Source organism: Ursus arctos, unplaced genomic scaffold, assembly GCF_023065955.2.
Source record: "Ursus arctos isolate Adak ecotype North America unplaced genomic scaffold, UrsArc2.0 scaffold_9, whole genome shotgun sequence".
NCBI classification, from domain to species: domain Eukaryota; kingdom Metazoa; phylum Chordata; class Mammalia; order Carnivora; family Ursidae; genus Ursus; species Ursus arctos.
In genome coordinates, this window is record NW_026623111.1 from 38,214,871 (window position 1) to 38,232,990 (window position 18,120).

At 40.8% G+C, this 18,120-nt stretch overlaps 1 protein-coding gene across 1 annotated transcript; it reads right to left on the minus strand.

Moving 5' to 3' along the window:
• Positions 1-3,319: 3,319 nt before the first annotated feature.
• On the minus strand, positions 3,320-16,370 carry CNGA1 (cyclic nucleotide gated channel subunit alpha 1). The gene is made up of 8 exons (XM_026508678.4): positions 16,264-16,370; positions 15,019-15,138; positions 13,997-14,059; positions 9,390-9,431; positions 9,190-9,300; positions 7,299-7,406; positions 6,418-6,524; positions 3,320-4,920 (listed from the first exon to the last, which is right to left on the minus strand). The coding sequence occupies exons 1-8, from the start codon at positions 16,368-16,370 to the stop codon at positions 3,503-3,505; spliced, it is 2,076 nt and encodes a 691-aa protein (XP_026364463.1). The 3' UTR covers positions 3,320-3,502.
• Positions 16,371-18,120: the final 1,750 nt, after the last annotated feature.

Consider the following 18,120-nt stretch of genomic DNA (forward strand, 5'->3'; position numbering starts at 1 on the left):
TTTATACTCTTATAAACATTCTTCAACAGATCTCATGTTGTATATGTGGCCAGTTTTCTGTAGCAACTATACCTAGGAATGAAACTGCTGGGTTTTAGATCAGCCCAACCTCGGCTCTAGCAGATGTTAGCATATGGCTCTCCAACATGTGGTAAAAATTCTCACTGTTGCTCCAAGCTCCTGTATCCTCACCAATTTTAGTGCTGCCTGAGCATAATTTCTGCATTTGTAAAATAAGGAGGAGTGAATTAGATGAGCTCTGGAATCTTTTCGCATTTTCCATACTCTCTGATTTCCTTTCCATGCATTTCCCACTTTCTCCCTTCACCTAGAGATAAACTAGTCCAGTGAATAGCAAGCTTTTCTTTTGAGTCTATAAGTCTGCTGTTTGGTATTTTATACTCTGAACAGTCTACAGACCAAGATATCCAAAAATACCATTTCTGTAATCATAGGAAGAACGTTACCTAAATTGACAGTGTTTTAGACAGGCATACTTCCAACACTGTTAAAACAGATCAGTAGTTGCCAAACTTTTTAAAACAATGGGCTTCTTTTTTCTTTTTTTTTTTTTTAATAAAAATATAACCTGAATTTCAAACTCTGCTTGCTCCTTTTTTTTTCTTTTGCTTACTTCTAACACATATCTTACAGAGTGGCAAAAAGCTTCTTGTAATGCAACTGTCAGTATTGCTTTGTTGAACTCTGAAATTAAGAAATACTAAAATGCTTCAGTTTGTCCATCACTTTATCCATTACATTTGCATATAAATTTTATTTGATCGTGTTTTAATTTTAGACTGGCATATAGTGTGCTATGCTAAAATCTTCTGGAAATCTGCATGTTAGGGGAAAAATGCCCATTATTGCCAAAGAGCTCTGATGTTACTACCTGTAATTTCTGTGAATAGTCCCCCTCCCCCCCCCCCCCCCCCCGCTTTGAAAGCTGTTAGTTGTAGACCAACATTGCCACCTAATGGTAAGAAGTTGAATCACATCATATTTCAAGTTGGAAAAGTTGGGGTTTTTTAAAGATGTTCGCAAAACTCTGAAGTGATCTGTTCCTATGAGAACATTACATTGCAGCAGAGTTGGGGGGGGGGTACAGAGTAAACACTTCTCAGACACACTGGCAAGACTAGCTGATTGAGTCTCTGCCATCGATGAGTCCCAGAATTCTCTCTCATCTGCTCTCAGATGGTTACTAAAGATCTTCACATTTCAACCAGCCCTCCCTTGTCCTTATATCAAGCCTGTCCTAATCTTAATATGTTAAGACAGCTGATTAGAGTCTGGAATCAGTATGGTATATGGGTGGTTTTGGATTACTAAAAGGTGAGTTCCTGCTTTGACATTCACCTGTACCCAGGTCAGCGTCCTTGCCATGAGTCTCCCCAAAGACCCGTATTTCTTGTTTTTTAAAAAAGATTTCTGTATGAAGCCAGAACCCAGATGTGAACCTCTGCATTGCATTCCAGGTATCTAAACTAGAACCCCACTACCACCTGTCAGAGCCTCCAGCTGGAGGAGTCATGGAAAAGGAGTGGGCTAAGCCTTCCTGACCCCAAGTCTTTGAAGCAAGAATCTGCCATTTTTCCAATATAAGCATCAGAAAGACTCATAGAGCTGTGGGTCAGAGTTCATGAAATCAGAACACTAGGATGTCTCTAGCTGAAATCAGACTCAGAGTACCCACCCTGCTGGGTGCTGTGACTGGGGCCGCTTCTCCTCGGGAGCCAGGCCCTGAGTCAGGTACGTAATCCTCACTTGTTCCTATCTTAGCAGATCAAGCCTCTTTACAGTGTCTTAGAGGTTTTTATAACAGGCAACAAACAGCACAAAGAATAAAATGCGTGTGAAGGAGAAGGAAGAAGAAGAAGAAAAAAAAAAGAGTTAAAAGAGCAGTTGTCTCAGGCAGAAACCATGTTATATATTAATTACAACCCATCCACTCCTGAACTAGTCACTTCCTCTGTAGTGAAGAAAGACTTGCTAGCTGATATTGAAGAGATAAAATGTAAAATGTCAACATGAAACTGGAAACACCATGTACATTCGTCGTAGAATAGAATATACTCTACCATAGACATACACCGATCAAGGTCCAGATAAATATCTGAAATGTCAAATTAGCAAGATATCATGTTAAGTCGTATTATTACAGGCAGAGATAGAAATTTTGTATCAATTCCAGAGATCTCTGTTAAGAAGAATTTTTTTTAACCGTATCTGGGTTAAGCAGTAGAAAGCTGTATGATTGATTAGCAATGTCTCCCACAGCTACACACTTGTCATAGAGTTCCATTTTCTGAAATTTCTAGAACAATCCCATTTACTCCTTCCTGGTTCTCTAGTTAGGTGCTTCTCAAGCTTTAATGTGGGCATGAATCACCCAGGGATCTTGCTAAAAAAGCAGATTCTAATCCAGCAGTCCTGGGGTAAGGCTTGAGATTCTGAATTTCTGAGAAGTTGCCTGATGACGGCCATGTTGGTCCACAGAACTTACATAGCTCCTTTCCGAACATTACAACAATTTCCTTTGTTAATCATCCAGCAATAGAATGGTTTTTATACCTTTTTTCATTGCTGGCCAGTCAGATAAGGAAGATAGTGACCATTGCTGCCCAGGCCTTAATAATCAGCGAATTTTAAAGATTTATTATAGCAGTACAAACTGAGGGTTGCTGGAGGGGCAGTGGGTGGGGGGGATGGAGTAAATAGTGATGGGCATTAAGGAGGGTACTTGTTGTAATGAGCACTGGGTGTTATATGCAGCTGATGAATCACTGAATTCTACCCCAGAAACTAATACTACACTATATGTTAACTAACTTGAATTTAAATAAAATCTTGAAAGGAAAAAATATATTATAAAAGATTCTTATTTTTTTACCTTTAATGTTACATATTTATATATAATATGCGAAGTCTAATTTGTCACACTTCTATCATGAGCACTTTCTCTCCACCACCCTTCCTAAGTCCCAGACTACGATGATTAATGCCCTTAAAATGACCCTGAAACTCTAAAAGATCCTAAACTCCCTAATAAATTATCAAATAAATAATATTCACTATAGTTTTAGAACTTATTTTACTTTATTGCATTCTAATTCTTTTTAAAATGGTATCCTGAACATGACGTACACGGTAATTCCCAGATGCTCCTCCATAATGTGAAATGCCTGCAAGTGAGGGATACTTAACTTGGTCACTTTTATAAAGAGTATTACATAAAAGGAGCATATATGAAAAAACCAGAAGATATAGATACTGACAAGTTGATCATTCTATACCTTTGCACATTATCCGTCTGAAAAATCCTAAGGACGATGACCCTTTAATCACAGTACCTCCTAAGCGAGTGTGCTTGCCCTACACCCAAGCACATTCTCTTTACGGAAAAATTCCCCAGCTGAATCTTCCTCTTCTTCCCGTTTAGAGTTGCTTAATCACATCGTCAAAACGATCATGAGGCACGTCCTTGTTAACCACCAGCTTTTCAGTCCTGTGTGGAGTCCAGGAGCCCACTTTCAACTCCTTCAGATCCTTCAAGAGCTGAAAATTCTGTGTCAATTAGCGGTTTCAGAAATCTCTCAACTTTGGTTAGTCTTTGCTTCAGTTTCTGCTGCATTGACTCATACTCAGCCAAGATCCGAGCAAACCTTGTTTGCAAGAGGTCTACTGACCCCTCCATTCGGGTGACCTTCTCTTCGAGATCTTTAGGATCACCTCCAGCATTTGCAATATTTATATCCAGTAGACCATCTTTCATCAAGATTTGCTTTCCCTTCTCTTCTAGCATACTTTTGGCATCTGGGTACTCGGTTAGAGCTTCCATGAGGTCATCTTTTGAGAGACAGAACAGATCTGAGTAGCCAATACTTCTAATATTGGCTGTTCGTCGATTGCCAGCTTTGCTGCCTTTAATGTTAAGGATACTGATCTCACCAAAGTAGCTGCCGTCACTCAAAACCACAAACTGAGTGATTCCATCATCTGCCACCACAGCGAGTTTGCCTTCTTTGATGATGTACATCTCTCGTCCAATATCCCCCTTCTTGCAAATGTAATCTCCAGGACTGTAGACTTGGGGTTGCAATTTCAAGACCAACTCCACCAACAGACCAGCTTCACAGTCTGCAAAAATACGCACCTTTTTTAAAGTGTCTAAGTGTACGTTGATGGCAATCTCTGCTCTCAGCTTATCAGGGAGATACTTCAGGACTTCTTTCTCATCAACAGTTTTTTTGTTGGTCCACAGATAGTCGAACCATTTGATAACCCTCTTTTCCATATCTTTGCTTACATTTCGAAAATGCATATATTGCTTGATCGCGTCAATTCTTGCTTGAAATTCCGCTCTGGCAGCATTCATGTTGGAAATCATAGAACCTATGTTACCAACAATGGTAGCAAAAATTAACACTCCAATTAAGAAATCAACCACCACAAAGACATACTCAGAATCCCTCACAGGAGGCGGTGTTTCACCAATTGTGGTCAAAGTCAGGGTAGACCAGTAAAGGCTGTATACGTATTTTCTAGCCAAACGGCCAAATTCGGGATCATTAACATCAGGATACACCCATGTATCATTTCCAAATCCAACAGCTTTGGAAATAGAGAAGTACACACATGCATTCCAGTGGATAATGATGACGATGTACATAACAAGGTTAGAAATCCTAAAGATGTTTGGGTAGTTTGTTCTTGTTTCTGTTCTCTGGAAGAACTCAAACATTCGAGAGATCCTTAACAGTCTGTTTAATCTAATTTCTGGATAGTTCCACCCCAGCTTAAAATACAGCAGATCAGTGGGTATCACTGATAGAAAATCAAGTTTAAATTGCAAGTTTGATTTATATTTCTCTATGAGTTTAGTCTCTTCCTTCACCAGCAGTCCTTGTTCTAAGTAACCTAAAATAGAAAAAAAAATTTAATTTTTTTTCATTTTTATGCCATTATGAATTTTTCTAAAATAACCCTCAATGGACTTCACTGAGTTCAAAACAAGAGTTGATTTCCAATAGGGGCACATGGGTGGCTCTTGGTTAAGTATCCTACTCTTGGTTTTGGCCCAAGTCATGATCTCATGGGCCACGAGATCGAGCCCCTCATGGAGTCCCGCATCGGGCTCTGCGCTCAGCGGGGAGACTGCTTGAAAATTCTCTCCCTCTGCCCCTCCCCCACTTGCTCTCACTCCCTAAAATACATAAATAAACAAATATTTTTTAAAGGAGTTCCTTTCCAATAAACATGCTTTTAACAATGTAATAAGATAGGAGTACTGATCAACGTATGGCTATGGAAAAAAATCTTTTTAAGAAATAAAAAATAAAACTCTGTAAGTGCAAAAGTGAGAGCTTATATGCAATGTATACATATGTTGTATATATACAAATCTCTCTAGATCCAGTATCTCTACCCAGATAAAGCCATTCCTTTAATGAACAGTGTTCTTGGAAATTTTTCTAAACACCCTAGCACTGTGCCTAACGCCTCATGCCACTCTCTTGTCAGAATCCTAGCCCCTCCCTTGAAGTTTGGGTACTGGCCTTACTGCCTATCATGTGTATTCTTGCCTTGTTCCTTCAATGTGAAGAGTAAGTGTCCTTCAGAGGTTCGTTTCCTCTCCTTTTTGTCCCCCAGGCTTCCTTAGTCATCTGGGACCTTCCCTTCTCCTATGTTGCCACAGTGGGCCTTGAATTTCAGCATTCTGATACATTTCACTAGGGAAAGAATTTGTTCCTCTTCCTATACCCACTAGCAGAGCTGTGAGTAGGACAGAACAATGGGAGCACTGCTCCAGCACACGGATATTTACAGCATGTCCCTATTTTACATAATGATTCTTAAGTGTTATTCTCTGTACAGCGGTTACCTTTGCACACAGAGCGCAGTGTAGAAACGATAAGCTTATACCTACTTAACAAGAATACTTAAGGGGAAGCTATCAGATCCCGCTCCCTGGTCAATAATGCCTCACCATGACCACAAAGTTGAATTAAGGATTTGTGTATTGTTACAAAATTTCTAGTGCAGCTCTGCTGGGCACAGTGATTTCCTCCATGTCTCTTCATGGTATCTCTCTGTTAGGTAGCACTTACCCTTTTACCACAGAGCTGGCAGAACATTTCTGTTCTCTTTATTCCTTTCACATGGCACTAACCCAAAGGACAAGTTAATGGGGGAAAGCCACCAAGCCACATTCAAAGGTTGCCTAGTGAAGTGAATCGGTTGTAGTGACCAAGGTTTGTGGGTAGGCATATGGTACTCTTGCTTTCAACAGTGCCTTTTCCTCTAAGATAGATTTTTGTGAGTTTATTTTGAAGAATACTTGAATTACAAAATTTAAATTATACTATAGAGATAGAAACACAAAATTACAAAATATCCTAAGCCGAACATATTTACCTGTCCTTGTTCGTACAAACATATCAAGAAGATAGATTATATCTGATAGGTAGTCAAAAATGAGCCAATATTCTAGGTAATCAGACTGAAGTTCATCAAAACATGCTCTGTAAAAGAAAAACTTGTGTAAATAAAATGAAACGGGGCGAGTTTAAGTAAACGTCCTCTCTGCATGATTTGTCTCGTGAGAAGAGATATAATGCACTAAGACTAAGAGGGTCCTTACAGTCCATTTACTCAACCATGGCTTTCCTGAGTCTGAGCAGTGGATTTAGTTTTCTCTTGCTTCTGAATTCCAACATGCTTTCCATTATACTAGTCTACATTGTGAAGACATCAAATAAAAATAAATGGCCTAAGCTAATGTCAAAATACACTGGGTTAAACACATTGATAATCAGGCTCTTATTGACTATCTGTACCCAAAATGCTTCAAGGAATTGTGCTTAGTTCTGGATGGCTGAGATGCTTACGGTCTAAAAGACAGAGAACTATAGAAATCACTTGGGAAACACATCTTGATCTAAAACAACCTAGATCTTGGTCTTTTTCTACTCGCGGCCACATTTTTTTCTTTTAGGCCAAAACATAAATAAATAAAATAACAAAGTTTCTCCCAAAATTCTAATTAAATGGTTCAGCAATCAAAAGTTTAAAAATATCCTCCCACTCCCCATCCCAGTACTGGATTTCTAGGTATATTGGGAACCAAAGCACCTACTGCTGATCTTAGGAAAACACCCTGAGAATAACGCAACCTCTCTTTACAAGCTGTGGTGGAGATAAGAGGTCTGTCCCGAAGAACCCTTGACCGAACTGTTAAGTCAGGTAACTTAGAAACTAGAAGAAGCAGGTTGAGATCCACAAAAATATATAGATACCTTGCAATAACCATAGTCCAGTTGTACATTACAGGTAAAGTGATGCAAAAGAGCCAGTTGTAATATACGTTTCCCGAGGGATCAATAACCATGACTTCTTTCTTCTCCCTAGCAGCAATTAGAAATAAAGTGGGAGGTTACCAAGAAACAAGGACATTTTTATTTCACATATCAAATACGGTTATGTTTATCACCCACAATTAATGAAACAGAAGTAACTCGAACAGAACTCACTCTACGGGGAGAAAACTAGCTTGGCATGAGTGCGATAGACGTAAGAAACCGCTTAGTGAGGACTGGATAGATAGTTACAGTACTAGTCTTACATTAAACCTCACATTAGACTCTTTAAAGGCCCTTGTTTTATTGTGATGCTGCAGACGTTTCTATCAATCCGCCACTGGGAAGGAATGGTGGCACAGATCATGCTAAACTCTGAATATTCCATAGACCTTTTGGTAGGTTATGGGTGGGAGAGAATAGGGTGTTGCCACTCCTCCTACCAGGTAACAAAACAGTCAGGAACTGTGCTCTGAACTATGTTTTCCACATATATGGAAAGAAGAATACAACACAATCTAATAAAAAGTCCTTATTCACAAACATCTATGAAGGATGAAGAAGCAATAGAGAGCGGGGGGGGGGGAAGGAAGGAAGGAAGGAAGGAAGGAAGGAAGGAAGGAAGGAAGGAAGGAAGGAAGGAAGGAAGGAAGGGGAAGGAAGGAAAGGATGAGGGAAGGAAGGAGGGGGAGAGGGAAGGAGAGAGAGAAGGAGGGAGAGAGAGAGGGAGGGAGAGAGAGAGGGAGGGAGGGAGGAAATATATGATCAAATGGAAAACTTTTTAAATTTTCTAGTAACAACCTACATTGGGTTTGGGGGGGGTTTTTTGTTGTTGTTGGTGGTGGTGGTGGTGAGGTTTTTTTGGGTTTTTTTAAAGATTTATTTTTAAGTAATCTCTACACCCAACATGGGGTTTGAACTTGCAACCCCAAGATCAAAAGTCACATGTTTTATTGACTGAGCCAGCCTGGCACCCCAAGCCCATATTATTAAGGATTTTTCCCTTTGTAAAAACCTCAACAGCTTTCCAGCAGGCACAAATAAGTGAATATTATCTGGTAAAGAGTTTTATTTAAGTTTAGGAAACAATTTTCCCTTTAGTAAAAAAGTAAAAAGGTAGCTTTGAAAATGTCACTCAGCCTTACCCTCATGAAATTCTAACCCTCAAATGTTTGTTTAAAAAGGATCATTCAGGGGCATCTGGGTGGCTCAGTGGGTTAAGCGTCTGCCTTCAGCTCAGGTCATTCGGATCCAGTCCTGCATCAGGACTTCCCTCTCCCTCTCGGCTCCCCCTGCTTGTGCTCGCTTTTACTTTCTCTTTCTCTCTCTCTGTCAAATAAATAAATAGAATATTTAAGACAAAAGGATCTTTCAAATGGCTGGTGTTTTAATAAGCATTTGTACTGCTCTCAAAATTAAGCATGGCTTTTGCAAGGAAATTTGCTTACTTTTGGAATATTTGCCATACAGTATTTATGACTCAAAAATGTTAATAGAATTATTAAATTTTTATTTCAATTAAAAAAATTAATGTTAAGACCTAGGCACCCAATTTTCTTGAAACCCAAGTATCTCCCAATGGTAAATTTATCTTCACCAGAGCTCAAGGAAGCTAATTAACCATAACATTGAAAATTCTTGATGAGAAAACTAAGAATAAAGCTGCCACTGCTCATTTTAAGGAAATTAGAAAAAAAAATTTGATTCACATTTTCTAACAATTTATTTAATCTTTTACACAGGGCTTCATAACCATAAACTTTCAGGAAATTACCCTGAATTACCATCCAAAATCCATTATACATTTGTTCCTAATTTCAATGCCACTTACTCTTCTTTCTTATCTTTGCCTTTCTCCTCTTTTTTTTCCTTCTCTTTTTCTTTTTCTTTCTTCTTTTTCTTCTCTGAGTCCTTTTTATTTTCATTTTTATCATCTGGTTTGCTAAAAAGTGAGAGATCTAGTTAGTAGTAAGATATGAAAATGTCATGGGCCAAAAAATCTGGGATCACTCATGCCAAAGTCTAACTTACCTCTTCTTTTCTTTTTTCTTTTTCTTTTTTTCCTTTGGTTCTCTAAAGAAGAAATAATATCTAAGTCACAGAATCAAATTATATTCTGACTTCCATACTTATTTACTTTCTTCTCTATTGAGCAAGAATTCTGAGGCTTGGGTTCAGAGACCTGCCCCCATGCTCAGGGACCAGAAATCTGGTCTTCTAATGGAGAGTTCTACAAAAATGGACATGCACCCAGATGATAAAACAAACAAGCAAAAATTCCTGGGTTAGTGATGTGGAAAACTGAAGGAAATGTAGGTGGATAAAGGCATAAACCCAACAAGGGAAATTTAGGAAACAACAGCCCTCAAGGGTGCAATTTCAAAGTCTCCATGTGTCCAAAAAAGGTTATTATTTAAAATTTAAGCTTCTTGATATCACTTATATCTATTACTGAGTAAGAGCTTTGAGAATTTCGAGAAAAGGCCATCAGTCTTCTTTAGGGGGGTAATCCTGAAGGCAGCAGTTTTTTATGAATAGCCAAAAAGCTCCACACAGTGAAATCCTAATTCTCAGAATCATTTATTGGATTTGAGATCACTTTTTTTCTACATGCAATTTCTTCTGAAGTGGAGATTATGTGGTTAGAGGCCTCTTTCTACAGTTGGCTCTCTCTCTATCAGCTGAAGAATGGATTCCGGAATCAGGCAGACCTAAGCTCAAAATAGGCTGCCATTGTTGGCTCAGATGTCTTCAGAAAGTTTATTATTCAGGCGTGAATGAACTGGCATCTCTCTACCAGGAGGGTAGTCAGAGAGGTTGTTAAAGGGAGGGAGATAGGTCTGGGCCTCAAAGTATAGGTAAGAGTTGGCAAAGTTGAGAAGAAGCGTGAGGATGTTAACGGGAAGAAAATTTTCAGGTGTGAATGTACAAATGAATTTAGTCTGTGTATGAATAGCCCAGCAGAAGTGGAATGCTGCTATTGAGGAGAAACAGGAAACAGAAAGGATAAGGAGGTGGGGCTTGGCACCTAAGGTTGTCATGTACAAAGGGGAACAGAACATACAACTGGATAAGTGAGAATGGATTGCTATAAGAGCACACCCTTGTGATACAGGTTTTAACACCCTAACACAGATCCTAGGAAATGGAGCTGACACACTGCTTGGATGGCTCCCAGAAGCTCAGAAAAGGTGACGGCACATGCTAAGTGGAATAAATTACAAAGTGCCATGGTGGGTGGTAGAGGAAGGTATCAGAAAGACTCAGAGAAGTGGTATGCTGAAGTGGACATTCCAAATAAGGAAGACAGCCCACCAACTGACTACGATCCCTCAGAGGACTCAGCGGACACAAAAATGATAAGGAGTGTGCTGGTGGGAGGGACACTGGCATTGATGAGAAACTCAGTCGCACTGTCCTCTGGAAGCCAGGGCTGATAGTGGGAGATGCTGAACTGGATACAGAACTGGTTCCCTGAGAGCAATATGGATGACAGAACCTGGGAATAAGAAATCAGCGGCAGTGTTTACTCATCAGAAGAGAGATGGGTCCAATAACTGTAATTAACATTAAGGTGAGCATGGGTAGGCAGGGGACTTGACCCACAGAGAGCTATGGAAGAGGTTAACAGAATACTCTGTTCCTAGATAGATGCACATCCTTTTGGCTTGTCAGGGTACTGTTTAACGTATACAGTCAAAACAGATCAGGAATGGATAATCAGGAGATTGAGAGCAACTTAACCCAATAAAAAGTCATGCACCCAGATGAACAGTTTCTAAACCTGAGTCAGTTCCCAGAAATGAAACCACTGACTGAAGGAAAAGCCAAGCCCCCATGAAGAAGGACTCTGCCAGACCACGACAAGTGGATTCAGCAATGATTTCCCCAGTCTCTTCCCCACAGAAAACCTGTGATCATTTACTTAGGTGACTGTACCCTGGGGAAAAAGGGAATACCTAGATACGTTAAAGACTATTTGGCATGAGACCCAAGCTGATATTGAGACCCAGGGACTGATGCATCATCATGCCTCCCATTAAAATGGGGGGAAAGCATATGGTAGCTTGGTAATAACAGAATCCTGTACAATATATGACTTATGACTTATGGGACTTCCACTGGGTCTAAAGACCCCCACTGTGGTCATTTCTCCAGTTCCTCAGTGTAAAAGTGAAATGTATACATTTGGTCATTGGTAGAACCCTCATCCCTACTAGTTCCTTGGCTTGTAGAGTAAGAGCTACCATAATGGGAAGGGCCAAGCGAAAGCCCTCAAGCTGCCTCCCACCTGCCAGCTGAAAACAATATTGCATCCTGGACAGGAAAGAAAATGTAATCTTTAAACACCTCATGCATGCAGGGATGGTAGTTCCCTCTCACCACCATTTAATTCAATGTCTGGTCCCTACAAAAAGCACATGGATACTAGTGGCTGGCAGTAGACTACTGCAAAACCAACCACAGAGTAGCCCCAACTGCAGCTGCCTTGGCAAATGTGAAAAACAATGCACTCATGCAATCTAGACCATACACCTAATGTTCTGGGTCAGTCATCCTGAGTGTGTTATTTCTTATCACTATCAGGGAAGAGGATCAGAAATAGTTATGAGATGGAAAGCAGCACACATTTATAGTCTTTTCCAGGGCTATGTTATCTCTCCTGCTCAATGTCATGACACAGCCTAGAAGCACCTGGATCATCTGGACATTCCTCAGAATATCACACTGGTCCACTCTATCAATGGCATCGTGTTAATAGGGCCTTGAACGAGGATTAACTAACCATGGGACAGAAAATGAGTATTGACCACGGGCTGGATTCCATCAGAATTAACAAGTTATAAGGTTGTACAGCAATCCATCACATGATGAAGTGGTTTATCTGGGATCAAGCATGTGGCACAGTACCGTGCCCCCATGTCATCCATTGTATCGGTACCTATTCCTCAACTCTCCACCATGGCCATATGTGGGGGTCTTACAGAAGCAGTCGATGGAGCATGGCCTACATGGATCAGCCTGACATTGGGATGCAAGTCGAAACGGGCTGTGTCTACACTATAGCCTTACTGAGAGGTGACCCTAAAAGATAATGGTAAAGTTAATCTTCCCAGTAGCACAGCTTCAAGCAGTGCACCATCACCCACTTTGTATGGAAAAGAAAACGACCATGCATGGGTCTGGGAACCAAGGAGTTGAAGTAGGAGTGACTCACATGGGGAGTGTGTCCTTCTCATCCCCACAGCTTTATGGTCTGTGGATCTAGAGGTTTCCAGATGGATCATGTATCTTCCAGGCAACACAGTTAGCGTCCCATTAAACATTAAGCTATGACTACTCCCCAGTCAGCTTGGGCCCCTTGTGCCAAAAAACCAATAGGCAAGAAAGGGAGTCACCATACTGACAAAAGTAACTGACTTCTTTCAGCACAACCAGAGAGTGTTGCTGTTATACAGGGGGGAGGGGGCGGGGGGACACTATATTTGGCACATAGGTGATCTGCTCTGGTGTCTTTGGTGTTCTTGAGCCCAGTTTTAGTGGTAAATGTACAAATACAGCAGCTATAACTCAAGAAAGGTACGGTGACCAGGGGCCCAAACCCTTTAGGGATAAGAGTCTGTATCATTCATCCCACCAAGTAAATCATCTAGACCATCAGAAGTGCTGACCACAGGTAACAGGATTCTAGAATGAGGAGGAAAGGAGGGCATAGCAATTTCAGTTAAAGCCTCAAGAGCAGCTGCAGCTGTCAGGGGCCTAGGTTTAACGCATTAACCTTCCTCTTATAAGCTTCCTTGGAAAAAAAGAACAAGACTCCTGGAGGAGGTATTTCCAAATTGGGTGAATTTTCTATATGAAGAAAACGGACCTGAACAGTGCAGAAAGTGTGCTGTCTGGATGCCGTAGCACAGAGTTCTGGCACTCATTCCCCACCGGCCAAGAGTATTGGTTGCTGACAGCTTCACAGACTCCCTCTCCTTTGGCTGGCCTTGGCTGAAGAAAACCACCATGCTCAAAGCTTTGACCCCCATCCTAGGGGCTGCCCTCACCCAATGACTGTGCATGAGGGCAAAGGCCCAATCCTACCGCCTAACTATGACACAGCTCTGAAGGGCCATCCCTGCTTTAGATCTCCCCACATCAACTCTATCCTCTGAAGTTCAACTTCTCCCTCTGCCAAGTCCCTGCTCCCCCAACTCCCTCCTAGATATCATTCCTAAAAGCATCCCAATAACCCTTTGCACACAAACCTCCCTCTCAGAGATTGTCTCCTAAGGAACTTGACCTAAAACAGATTGGTTTAGAATAGAAAGGATTACTGATCGTTTGTTTATTTTTGTCCACAAGGAGAGGCAATTGTATTTACACTATAGACAATGGTTTTCCATATGTATTCAAACACATACATACATACATATACATACATACATACATACATGCTCCTTTGAATAAGGGCAGCCACATTTTTCAAAAGTAAATAACCAAATTGACAAAATAATAGAATACCATTGCCGTTGTATTAGCTAGAGTTTTCCTATAAAGATCTCCTCTACAGCAGCTTCAGATCTATTCCTACCTTTTCACTGGTGTTCTTTAAAAGCAAAGCTTTGGTTTTCTATTGTAAATGTACTTACTGCTCCTTATTGCTGCTGTTGTTAACATTGAAAAGCGCAAGGGCACCAGGCAGGTACTGCTCCCTGGAATAGGAACAAGTACAGTGAAATCAGAATAGTCACCATCTGTATAACGTCCATGGTAAGCAGTCTTAAAGGACAAATTATTTTTAGTTACTAACTACTGTCTAGACGATTTTTGAAAACATAGAGCCTCCGTGAAGCTGAAGTTGCTGAATATCAGTGCTGTGAACCAAAGTGATTAGTAAATACCGACTAATCAACGTTAGCACCAGAAATTAGCATCCTCCATGACCTCAAGGGAGCCACCTTGGATGCCGCACTTGCCAGCAAGAGACCTAAGACTTACACTGTCAGGGAAGATCGGAAGAGAAGGAAAGACAAATAAAAACAGTGGGAAAACTAAAGGTGGTCAGTGGGAAAAGGAGTAAGAGAGAGGAAAAAAGGAAGGGGAAAAAGCAAAGAAAAAGTAAATATGTTCTACAGGACGGGAACTCCTGACCCACACCAACACCACGTTCCTCCCACACCCTCAGAGTCGCTCATGTGAAGTTTTCATGAATGCTTCATTTCCTACTAAGGACTTTTAGCTTCGCTTTTCTAGCTGCTCACACTAGTGCTCTACGTCTCTGAAAGTAGGGTCAAGTGGATACAGCATTTCAGAGGATCACAGCCAACCCCTCCCACATACAATTGCTTCCAGACCCTGAAAGAAGGATCAGAAAGAAGGAGAAAGTCAGAGAGGACTGGGGCAGGAGGTTCCTAAGGGACAGAGACAGGTCTCAGGGAAATCGATCAGCAGGAGCGTTGGTGACTTAAGGCCCCCGTGGACATGAATAGTCATCAGGCTTGGCAGTTTTCCAAGAGAGGAAAAGGGTAAATAGCAAGCTACTCCCAAGATCCTGCGAAGTGGCTGGGTAGCAGGAGCATCTGCCAAGCCCACTAAGTGGAGGAGTAGAATACCTATCTTTCATCTAAGTAATAGTTTACAAAGATCTGGAGGAATAGATCATAGTGCTTACCTCTGTGATGGCCCCCCTCTGTGTGAGTTATTTCTGCAGGAATCCCTTGCATGCAGGTTTTCACTCTCTGATTCTTCAAACATGGAGGCACTGTCATCATCATCATCATCAGAAGAGGAGCTATGGTCCAATAGGAGGCAGAGATGAATTAGAACAATGTTCAAACCATTGTGAAGGAACAATATTTCTCATTAAGGGGACCACTGCTTCACCTTTTCTCCTTCCCTCTCAAACTAACAGATAAACCTTTTTAATTAGAGTGAAATGAGAACTTTCAGAATACATGGAATTAGATAGGGCATATGCACAATTCAGTAAAATGCGTGTAATTAAGAAATTACTTTCTAGGTCTTCCATATTTCTTTTATTTGAAGCATTGATTAATGTTAATATTATCAAATAGAAAGTATGATATCTGTGCTTTAGGTCACATTATACATGTGTATGAACAAACCTGTAATAACATTTCTTCCCACAAAAAATAAATTCAACCACATTTATACATGTTCTATTCATTTATAGGGTAATCACTTTATTTTATTTATTTCATTTTATTTAAAATCAATTAATTAATATATAATGTATTATTAGTTTCAGAGGTAGAGGTCAGTGATTCATCCGTCTTATATAACACCCAGTGCTCATTACATCACACGCCCTCCTCAATGTCCATCATCCAGTTACCCCATCCCCCCACCCCCCTCCCCTCTAGCAACCCTCAATTTCTTTCCTATAGTTAAAAGTCTCTTGCGATTTGCCTCCCTCTCTGATTTCATCTTATTTTATTTTTCCCTCTTTTCTCCTATGTTCACCTGTTCTGCTTCATAAATTCCACCTGTGAGTGAAATCATAAATGTCTTTCTCTGATTGACTTATTTTCCTCAGCATAATATAGGGTAACAACTTTAAATTATACTCTTAAACCATTTAGCATTTCACACTTTGTATTATTTTCACATTCATCTATGGCAATGCTATCTCTGCAGATTTGAAATGCCCATAAGAAAAGGCCTTACCAATGATTAAGGAAATATTTGGCATAAGTGCTTCTAAATAATGACCACAATAATACCCATGTTCATTTGTGAGACAAGTTATGCTGTTCCAAAGTATAAATAAATTGATGACATTAAATAAATTACAAATATCAAGGTCACAAATTAAAAGTTAAACTGAAATTAAGCCTAGTTAAACTTAAGAGTGGTGGCTGGTATTAAAAATGCATGGAAAAATGCATGGATTTACCTGCCTGCTCCATTTTCCATCCTTCTTATTTCCTTTTCAATATCTGGAGCAATCACATTGGGAACGTTTACAAAAGAGTACCATGTATTGATAATATTTTTCTTCATGGTTAGTTTAATATCTGGGGAGAAAAAAAGCCATATTAGCAGAAAGACTTTATAAATTTACATATATAATCAAAAGTTTCACTCTACCATTCATCTAAGGCTGTCGTCATGATTTTATGTGGGAATTACTCTTTAATAGAATACGGATGTGGCCCAAACCCTTAATTACCACTAGCTAGTTTCTTGTGTATTTTTTAAATTCAATAATATATCAGAGGTGCAGAACTTTTTTTTTTTTTTTTTTTTTTTTTGGGATTTACCCCAGCTTTAAAATATTCAAGCAATGTAGGCATAGAACAAAACTTTAGGGAACTACCATACACATTAAACAAGTAACAATAAAAGGTAGTAAAATAAAATACCAAAATGAATGTCATCAGCTGTGAATGTCATCAGCTTGTAGAAGCAATCAAAAAAAGGCGGGGGGGGTGGGGACTCTTGAGCGGTATTCAAACTTTGGAGTGAAAAAGGTTGCGACTGATCCACATTTTTAGCAAGCCCCTAAGTTATTCTGATACATATCGTGCTAGGCTTCCCGTGCTACTATTTCAGGCGTCAGGAAATTGCCAAGAACCAAGAGATCCCGTATTCCCTCCGGTCCGTCCGACCTCGCGGTGGGCTCGCTGTTGGAGACCGGCGGTGAGTGGCGCGCAGGCGCACCGCACCTCGCCTGCCCGGTGAGGCTCCGCCGGGACCCAGCGACCACGCCTCTGCGCTCGGGACCTACTCGCGTTCATGCCCCGGTCTCCGGTGTGCTGCAGCCACGCCGCCGGGAACCTGGAGAAGTTGGGCGCAAACAGGGTGCCTGTGCGCAGGTACAATGGCAGCTTTGCCACCACTGGCATCGAAGCCCAGCTGTCCCATGGGGCCCAGCTGTGCCTCGGGCGCCTCTCCTACCCCCGCTTGCTCTGCAGTCACAGCGCTGCCCTCTGGGGATTTCATCCCTGTTGGTGTTTCTTCCAAATGTGCATGGAGAAACACCTGAGGTCCAGGAAAATCCCTCGAGATGGACACTAGGTGTCCATCTCAGCCTCCCCTCTCCCGAGCAAGGTTCCTCACTCTCTTAAAGTGCCAGGTGTCAGCAGGAAAAAAAGAAAAATCAGTACCTGGTCACGGGAACCAAGAACAGTGCCACAGTTTACCAGCTCTTGTACTGAGATGCATGCCATGGTCTGCTGGTGAAGACCCAAAAAGGGCCAACGTGCTGACAGGATGACTGCAAGGTGCTAGACAATTTCAACACCTCCCATACCTCCGCCTTATCCTCCCTGGACAGCTGGTCATCTAACCATTCCCCTCCCCATCCACGCCCCCCTCCCCCAACACACACCCCCACACGCACCTGGCCTGTCCTCCAGGTTTTTATTATATGGCTTGGGATTTTTCCCTTTTGTTTTTCGACCACAATTTCTGGGTTTGGGCAGCAAACTTGACTTTGTTATTAATAAGCAAAAACCAAAAAAAAAAAAAAAAGAGAGAGAGAGAGAGAAAAGCAATCACTGGATGTAGAAAAATGCATAAAGCACACTTCATTCTTTATAGTAAAATACATTAAAGAATGACTTGCTTTTCATAAAAAGTTAAATCTTCAAGTGAGAGTAACAATTGATGGTGCTCTATATTTTACTCTAGTAGTCGAACAATAATGAACCCAGCAGCCAGTAGTCAAAAAGTAAATCAAGAATTTTTGTGTTAATGAAATGTACATATATTTTAAAATATAATTAAATTTGACTAAGAAACAGCACTT